The following is a 9,424-nucleotide window of genomic DNA, read 5'->3' on the forward strand; positions in this document are numbered from 1 at the left end:
TATACAGGGTGTCAGGTAACGATCGCCCGTGGTTTCGTGGATTGATAGATCAAGTAAAACTGAGCAGAAAAGTCCTGTACCATTTTTTAATATTTGCCATAGTTAACGAAAAAAAAATTAATAAAGTCTGCGAATAAGCGCGTATCACCGCGCGCAAGGACCGCCCGCCGATCGCCGAGACGTAGGCAGCCGTGGCTGTAGGCGCGGCGCTGTGCGGTGAGGAAGGAAAAGCAGTAGCTGTTTCCCTAAATATCAACACAAAAATTCTGATGAACGTTCAAGGCCTCACAAAGTTGGGTTTTCACATAAATAGTTTAACATATTGTTATAAACAATTAATATATATATCAACATTTACATTAAAATATCTTACTGTATAATAAGGTAGACATTTTTGTGTCGCCAAACTTTTCAGTTCCAATCCCACCGAACCACGTGAACTGATTAACCAATTCATCAGTCATAATGTGTTTTACAGAAGTATGTAAAAATTCTCTCAACTTCGCGCCTCCTAAAGATTGTAAATGATAACACTAAAACAAATTTAAGATGTATTATTTTAATTATATTATTTTTCAATACTATACTCAATTAATGTTCAAGTAACTGGCACATATTCATAGATTGCATGGTACATTATAATGAATTCATAAATTTACCAATTGGTTGCGTTCGTTTATTTTCTTAAGTCTCACTCTCAAGGTTATAAAAATCTTCCAATGATTTTAATGGAAAACCATCGAGAGGCTCATAAAATGTTTTAGAGATCTCGGTTGTATTCTCTGACAATTTTTTAAATATTTCCTTCATCTGCACATTTATTGTTTCCTGTCCTTTTAATAGGGTTTCGTATTGAGTTTCCAGTATCCTACAAAATACAAATAAATAATTAGATGAAATATAAAATATTCCTTTTAAGTGTTGAATTGTCATAATGTAATTATAAATTTTCTTGCAAAGTATTGTATTTAATATTTTTATTTACGCGGTATGATAATAAAGTTTGGTGAATATTATGAGAAAATAAGCCACTAAATTAATATATAAATAATCTTTATTATCCTTTAATTTAATATCCCTTAAAGATAATATACGACCAATAAGCTCTAGCCGTGTTGAAAACGGGAGTCTCATATATTGACATAAGAAACTCATAAACTCTAAGACAAAAACCTTATATGATTATTATTCAACCTATAAGATTACATGGTTTTTGTCCTACAATATATGGAATAATAAGACATTTCTGCAGTTGTTAATAAGTTAATTTTGAAATTTATTTTCATACGAAAGAGTCAATTTATTTGATAATAAATACAGTTACTCACGTAAATTTTTCAAGTATTTCTTTCTTTCATTCTTTTATTTTCCAACTTGGCATTTTGTATCCATTTTTCTTGACGATCAATTTCTTTTGGTAATTTATTCATTTTTACACCTAATTTGGAAGTGTTTTGGCATCCTTCTGCTGCACAATGTACCATCTCGCTAAACAATGTGTACAGAAAGACTAACATATTTTCTTTAATGTTATTCTACATATAAAATGACAATAATATTAAATAGAATGTTAACAATAAGTAATAATAAATAGAATGTTAATAATAAGAAATAAAAAAATAGATAAATTTTTAAAACAATTTGAGGTTATATTTGTATACATTATTTCAGAAATAGTTAACTTCTTAGTTTTAAAAAAATTTATCAAAATCGGAGGTGGTGGGGATATTCAATTCAACAAATATTGATAAAACTTACACTTGTGTATGTACACCAGTCAACTGCTTGATATCGTTGAGTGAACACGTGTTGTGTGATCATAACGTAAACGTGTGTTTCTTCGAGTAATTTTAACGCATCGAATGATTGTAGTGATTAGAGTAGTAATTAATAAAGTTGATCGATCGATTCGTCGCGTAGTTCCGCGTTTATCGATCAAGTGCAGAGTAAATAGTGTAAATGTGGTAAAATATGAAACTTCGAGGGATAGATCTGAATAAAGGATAAATTTAAATTAAACTGTCGCATCGTGGAAACAATAAGCTGATTATGTGTGCGTGAATGAACGTGCTTAAACTTGTTTAAAGCCCCCTTCTCCCCCTTCTCCCCCAGAGAGAGAGAGAAAAACTAAATATCAAAAATTTTTTACAGGCAAAATAAATCATCAGAAAATGATTACCAAAACATAAGCAAACAACTGGAAGAATTACAACTTATAGTGAAGGGGAAGAAGTTAGTAAATAAATTTTGCCTATGCAATAAAAATTGTTCCAATAATTTATGCGGTTGTAAAAAAGGAAATCAGTTTTGCACAGAACACTGCAAATATTCGCAGTGTCAAAACAAAGTAAGTTATAAAAGATCTCCAGTCCATAAGGTATCTCCAGTTTTAAATTATTAACAAAAAATTTTTTTTATTATAGGCTAATTTAAATAAAACATCTGAAAAGAATTCATCTGAAGATAAAACTAAAGATAAGACTGAAGATAAAACTGATAATAAAAGAAAAGATATGAAAAAGAAAAAAAAAGTAAGTAAAGCTACAAGATATATTCAGATTTTTTAAAAACTATTTTTTAAAAAATTTTTTTAATTATTTATTAATTATTAAAACTAATTATTAAAACTAAGTATTAAAACTAACATATATGTTAACATATAAATTTTTTTATATGTGAACATATATGTTGTTTTTTAAAAAATTATTAAAAAAATTTTTATTATTTTACAGGAAAAAAACACTGGCCCAAAACCTGGCCCTTCGGGCTATAATTTACGCCCTCGAAAAAAATGATTTTTATATAATTGGATATTCTAAGGATAATTGCTAAAAAGAAACTTTATTAATTTTTAATTTGATGAAATTACTTTATGTGTATTTGATTGATTTAAATTGAGTTTTAACGTTCCCGTTGCGAAACATAAATTATTTGGAATAAGAGTAACTTATGGTAAACCTTTACAAAAGAGGAGCAGTCTCTGACTACCTTGAGATATTATCAATGGGAAGGTGTGTGGCAACTGAGTACAAAAGGTTTTATGTTTATCTAATTTCAATACTTTCGTCGTTATTGTTGTAAAACTATTTTACGTTGAAAAAATCCCCGTATTTTTTTTAACCCAACATTGTCTCACGTCCACTAATGACGAGGTGGGTGCGGGGGAGGGGCGGAGCCCCTCAAATGTACATCTGAGAGATCTTGCGTCGACTACGCAAGCTTTAACTAGGCTGTATTCTCTTTTTATCAGTAAGTAATCAAATGATTTTATCAGTTCGATTGTATAGATTGTATCAAATAATTACTTGTGTCAACAGAAGATCAAACAAACGTCGATCAAGGCTTAGCCGAGGAAGTTGTGTCACAAACTTTGGAAGCATGTATGTTTGCGAGATATAATCAACTGTATAAAGCGGCGATTCAACCAGCTGCTATAGTAATAGTGTTAAAATACAGAGCTTTCCTAATTCAAAATATGTGCGCGTAAGAGATGTCGCTAATAGCTTAAGCGCTGAGCCCTTTTTTTTGAGGAGAGCGGGGAGCGGTCCCTTTGCGTCGGGGACTCTGGCCGCACTTGCGCCTGAGCTTTCTTACGAGACACGTCGTGTAAAACAGAGAATAAAGAGCATTCAGAATATTCAAACGTGTTGCGTCATCCTTTTCACCGTCATATCCTGCACTAAGTTGTCAGGTTATGGACCCAGGACGCGCTTCCACTGCGCGAGTGCTAAAGTGAAAATTAAGAGTGAATCCAGGGCTGCGTTCATAAAGTTTACTCCAAGTAGAGTTAGAGTAGAGTTGGGTTAGGTAAGAGTTAATTCGAAGTTTGTATGACTTTGTGAACGACCGGAGTATCAGTTGAGTGTTGAGTTGATAGTAATTAATGGCCGCTGTCTGAATTTATTAGTAATTATAACCTAAAAAGTTAAAACTTAATAAAACATTTATGCAAAGAGCATTAATACCTGTATCATGGCAGAAAATGTGAAGAGAGTAATTTCTTTCACTATATTTTCTTTTGCAAAAAACTTAATACTGCATATTGAAGTAAGTATTATATATAATACTTTATTGTGTATGCTTAATATAATAATTCATTTTTTTGTTTACAAGTAGAAAATATAATTTTTATAAGTAGAAAATTTAAACAATTATTAACAAGAACATTTTGTAAAAAATTTTTACGTTTTTCCGTAAATATCTTAACGTATTATATACATTTTTATTTTATATTATATGTATTATTAGGAAGAATCAGATAATGAAGACTTTGAAACGTTTTTAATTGGGACATATTTGAAAGAGAAGTCTAATCGTATTGTTGGATACATGGAAAACGTAGCAAACTTTACAAATATAGAGTTTCAACGACATTTCAGATTATCCTTTGAAGCATTTGAGTATTTACTGGAACAAGTTGGTCCACTATTAAAGTCTGAAAATGAAAATAAGCAAACTGGTCGTCCGAAAATAGACCCACGAAAGCAATTACTTTCAGTTATCTGGCTATTAGCTACTCCTGATTCGTACAGGTATTCGTTTATATTCGCAATAAGAAAATCTATTATGTGTCTTTATTATATGTGTGTATTTTTATATGTAATGAAAATGTGAAAAATAAGCAATCCAATAAAAATTATTACCTTCGAGTTTGCTGAATTGATGTAGTGATTGGTTATTGGATTTTTCACATTTTTACTACATTAAAAATATGTAATAGATTCCAAAAATTTAATTTCATAAGGTCTTATCATCAAAATTATGCACACAATTTGCTTACATGAGCAAACGTGGATTAGAATATTGAATCTCAAATATTATCTGATTTTGGAGAGTTCATCTACAACATAATATTTTATAATTTACGAAATATTCTTAGCATATATTCAAATTATTGTTTTATTTATCAATGATTATTAAAATTGTTCAAAGGTATAAATTATTGGGTGAAGGCTAATGCTTATTTTTTAAGGAATTTGCTTATCAATTCTTAGAATTAAAAGTTATTATTACAAATCAAATTGAAATATTAAAGTACATAAGTTGTAATGTCTTAATAATTTTTTAGATCTGTCGGTGAAAGGTTTGACATGGCAAAGTCATCGCTATCAATATGTTTTATGCGAGTAATTAATGCTCTTTGCATAATTGCACCTGCAGTAATAAAATGGCCACAAGGAATAGAATTTGACACAATTGCAAATCAATTTGAAAAAAGTTCAAATATTCCGAACGTTATTGGTGCAATTGACGGAACGTACATTCCAATCAAAGCTCCAAAAATTGATGCAGAAAGTTACATAAATCGGAAATGCTTTCATGCTATTACATTGCAAGGAATATGTGATGCATCAATGAAATTTATTGATTGCTTTGTAGGATATCCAAGTTCTGTGAGCGATGTGAGAATTTTTAGAAATTCAGACATATATACTAATATAATGTCAAATACAAATCGCTACTTTCCTGGAAATCAATTTTTATTGGGAGATAAAGCTTATCCTGCATTACAATGGCTAATTCCACCTTATATCGATAGAGGAAATTTAGATAACGTTAAAAAGCGATTTAATGAAGCTTTATCAAAATGCAGACAGATTATTGAAAGGGCATTTGCCCTCTTAAAAGGACGATTTAGAAGACTTAAATATTTAGACATGAATCGCACAGATTTAATACCAGCGACAATTTTGGCTGCATGTGTCATACATAACATGTGCATAGATCATGAAGATACTAATATTGAGGAATATATGAACGAAGGAATAGAAGTTGATGACAATATGGATGAAAATATTAGAGGCCCAGTTCAAAATTGTCATAATGAAATTAGTGGTAATCAAAAAAGAGATGCTCTTGCTGAATCCCTTTATTACAGAGCGTAAATGTATATCAATTTATAATAATATTTTGTATTCTTTTAGTAAATAAATAAGTTTTATATCAATTTGTAATAATTGCTGTTGGTTATTTGATACATATAAATTGAAAATACTATATTAAGTGAATAGGAATAATAAATCATGTGTTTTTATATTGCTTGAATCTGTATTTTATTTATCAGAATATTCAAATATGTTTATTATAATAACTAAAAATAATATTTGTTTACTTTGGACAGTTTGATAAAAATCTGAATAAAAAAACAAATAAAAAAATTAACTTACAAAATGAACAAAGTTAACTATTAAAACTAAGAACAAATATTATATATAGATGTGGAGCAGTCTGTAAGTATCACAGTTTTGCATTTTTTTGTGCATTAATACTTAAAGTAAATAAAAAACGTTTTTTCAGTAATTAATAATAATTATCGTGGAGCAGTCTGTAAGTATCACAGTTTTGCATTTTTTGTGCATTAATACTTAAAGTAAATAAAAAACGTTTTTTCAGTAATTAATAATAATTATCGTGGAAACACTTAAGTATAACATAAATATTCTTAGCATATAAACTTTATGTATATTTAAATTGTTGAACACTTCATCTATGTTCATACAACAACGTAAAAATATTGAAAATGTGATAAAGTCTGCCTATTAAGCCAGGGACACATACAAAAACTTAAAGTAGTAAGACGTTATAGTAAGCGAATTAGTCAATCACGATAGAGAATGTAAGGTAATTGGCCGTTTCGCTTACTGTTATGTCTTAGTGCCTTAAGTTTTTTTGTGTACCCTTGGCTTTATAAAAGAAAAATTACAACTTATCGATTAATTGGTCCATTTTTTCACTGAAAACCTTTATCGCATTTTCTTGAACAACAATAAGTTCTTTGTGCCTTATATATTTTGCCTCTTCTCTTTTGTTATTAATATTGTGTAATTGCACAAACATTTGCTCAAATTTAGTTTTTTGGGGAATGTTTTTCTTTGGTGCTTCTTCTTCAAAGGAACGCTGTTTTATTTCTATATTCTCTTTGTTATTTTCAATATCATCAGCCTGCAAAATATTTTCTACATTTAAATCGGTATCTAACGCTATTCCCTGACCTCTAGAAGATGATGCAGTTGCAAGAGGAACGACATTGGGTTTGCGTCCTAACATTTCGTTGAATACATCAAAATATTCAAATTTTATAACAGCTGCACCACTTGCTGTCGCTTTCATATTATCAACTTTTGCAGTATATTTCTTTTTCAAATTTTTAAATTTAAATTCGCACTGCTTTGGTGTGTAATAAAAATTTTTCTGGCCCAAATTTGTCGAAATTATTTTCCATACTGCTTCATTTCGTATTGTGGATGATTGAAACATACTCATTTTATTTTTGTATTCGTATATTAATGCTACTGTTGCATCATGCGTCCATTTACTGTTCTTTTCATCGGTGCTATTATGTTCAAATGAAGAGCTTTGACAGCTTTCATCAGTGGTCGACATTTCTTCTGTTGCAATTTTAGCATACATTAAACTCTTGTCTGAAAATAAAATTAAATGAAATATGTTAGTGATACAATTTTACGTTACATTTACGATTTACATTGTAAAAAGATAAATTACAAAGAAAAAAATAAATTATAAATATGTTAACCCTGTCTTCAAAAATTTTAACCCCTTTATTTGCGAGAAAAGCTCTGTTTTATATTATTCATTAATTTGCAAGCCGTGAAAGGGGAACTAATAATTAATTAAAAATGTCTTCACTAAAAAATAGAAAATAAATTACCTGCAACATTTTGTAACAATGTAAGGCCATTTTCATTTAGAATTCTTCCTCCTATTTCGTCTGTCACTATCACATATTTTTCCATTTTGTATAGAATTGAAAATAGAATAGATACGCCTAAAAGTATCTTTATATTGTTTCTAGTGGTAATCAGTAGTAATGGGGTGTGTATTATTTGCACCATTACTTATAAGGTACCTCTTATTTAGGTTAAGGTAAACAGACACTCATTACTGCGCATGTCGAGTTATTTCTACCCACCTCTTTGACATGAGTTAAGATAGTTAACTCTGGAGTTAACTCTATCAAATTTATGAACGACTTACTCTGAACGTACTTCCGGTCATATTCGAGTTTCTGAACGCTATAGAGTCAACTCTAGTTAACTTTGAGTTAAAGAGTAAACTTTGAGTTAAAGAGTAAACTAAAGAGTAAACGCAGCCCTGGGGGCTATCAGAACACAGAAATATTGGAGAAAATCGAAAAAAAATTGTACTCAAAATTTCTAACTTTGACTGATACAAGTCTTTCGTTTTTCACTTTAGTGGTTCGATCCATCATGATAAAAGTTAGAACTCCTCCGGAGGCTATCAGAACACAGAAATATTGTAGAATATGGCAAAAAAAATTTTGCTCAAAAATTTTGGTCTGATATAAGTCTTTCGTTTTTCACTTTAGCGATTCGATCCATCATGATAAAAGTTAGAACTCTTCTGGGGGCTATCAGAACACAGAAATATTGGAGAAATTCGCAAAAAAAATTTTTCTCAAAAATTTTGGTCTGATATAAGTCTTTCGTTTTTCACATTAGCGATTCGATCCATCATGATACAAGTTAGAACTCTTCTAGGGGCTATCAGAACACAGAAATATCGGAGAAATTCGCAAAAAAATTATACTCAAAAATTTCGAACTTTGACTGATATAAGTCTTTCGTTTTTCACTTTAGCGATTCAATCCATCATGATAAAAGTTAGAACTCTCCTGGGGGCTATCACAACACAGAAATATTGTATAATATAGCAAAAAAAATTTTGCTCAATTATTTCGAACTTTGATTGATACAAGTCTTTCGATTTTCACTTTAGCGATTCGATCCATCATGATAAAAGTTAGAACTCTTCTGGGGGCTATCACAACACAGAAATATTGGACAAAATCGAAAGGAAATTGTACTCAAAATTTCGAACTTTGACTGATATAACTCTTTCGTTTATCACTTTAGCGATTCGATCCATCAGGATACAAGTTAGAACTCTTCTGGGGGCTATCACAACACAGAAATATCGGAGAAATTTGCAGAAAAATTATACTCAAAAATTTCGAACTTTGACTGATACAAGTCTTTCGTTTTTTACTTTAGCGATTCGATCCATCATGATAAAAGTTAGAACTCCTCCGGAGGCTATCAGAACATAGAGATATTGTAGAATATGGCAAAAAAAATTTTGCTCAAATATTTCGAACTTTGACTGATATAAGTCTTTCGTTTTTCACTTTAGCGATTCGATCCATCATGATAAAAGTTAGAACTCTTCTGGGGGCTATCAGAACACAGAAATATCGGAGAAATTCGCAAAAAAATTATACGCAAAAATTTCGAACTTTGACTGATATAAGTCTTTCGTTTTTCACTCTAACGATTCGATCCACCATGATACAAGTTAGAACTCTTCTGGGGGCTATCACAACACAGAAATATTGGAGAAAATCGAAAAAAAATTGTACTCAAAATTTCTAACTTTGACTGATACA

At 30.2% G+C, this 9,424-nt stretch overlaps 2 protein-coding genes and 1 long non-coding RNA gene across 5 annotated transcripts; 1 reads left to right on the forward strand and 2 right to left on the reverse strand.

Annotated features, from left to right (window-relative positions):
* Window positions 1–182: 182 nt before the first annotated feature.
* LOC105206563 lies at window positions 183–1,603 on the reverse strand. The gene is made up of 4 exons (XR_005574328.1): window positions 1,329–1,603; window positions 660–868; window positions 374–533; window positions 183–245 (listed from the first exon to the last, which is right to left on the reverse strand). It is a non-coding gene; the product is annotated as an uncharacterized LOC105206563 (long non-coding RNA).
* Window positions 1,604–2,867: 1,264 nt separating this feature from the next.
* LOC105204208 (putative nuclease HARBI1) lies at window positions 2,868–5,954 on the forward strand. The gene is made up of 4 exons (XM_011173261.3): window positions 2,868–3,249; window positions 3,318–4,047; window positions 4,249–4,532; window positions 5,069–5,954. Exons 2-4 carry the CDS (start codon window positions 3,973–3,975, stop codon window positions 5,883–5,885), a joined length of 1,176 nt encoding a protein of 391 aa, XP_011171563.3. The 5' UTR covers window positions 2,868–3,249; window positions 3,318–3,972; the 3' UTR covers window positions 5,886–5,954.
* Window positions 5,955–6,050: 96 nt separating this feature from the next.
* On the reverse strand, window positions 6,051–8,161 carry LOC113003548. Of its 3 annotated transcripts, none has more exons than XM_026133387.2 (2): window positions 7,670–8,161; window positions 6,051–7,388 (listed from the first exon to the last, which is right to left on the reverse strand). In XM_026133387.2, the coding sequence occupies exons 1-2, from the start codon at window positions 7,851–7,853 to the stop codon at window positions 6,700–6,702; spliced, it is 873 nt and encodes a 290-aa protein (XP_025989172.2). In that variant the 5' UTR covers window positions 7,854–8,161; the 3' UTR covers window positions 6,051–6,699. The 3 variants fall into 3 exon arrangements, with proteins under 3 accessions (XP_025989172.2, XP_025989175.2, XP_025989168.2); XM_026133390.2 differs by having other exon boundaries at window positions 6,051–7,416; XM_026133383.2 differs by having other exon boundaries at window positions 6,051–7,421.
* Between the last annotated feature and the right edge of the window lie 1,263 nt (window positions 8,162–9,424).

This window comes from Solenopsis invicta, chromosome 3, assembly GCF_016802725.1.
Source record: "Solenopsis invicta isolate M01_SB chromosome 3, UNIL_Sinv_3.0, whole genome shotgun sequence".
NCBI classification, from domain to species: domain Eukaryota; kingdom Metazoa; phylum Arthropoda; class Insecta; order Hymenoptera; family Formicidae; genus Solenopsis; species Solenopsis invicta.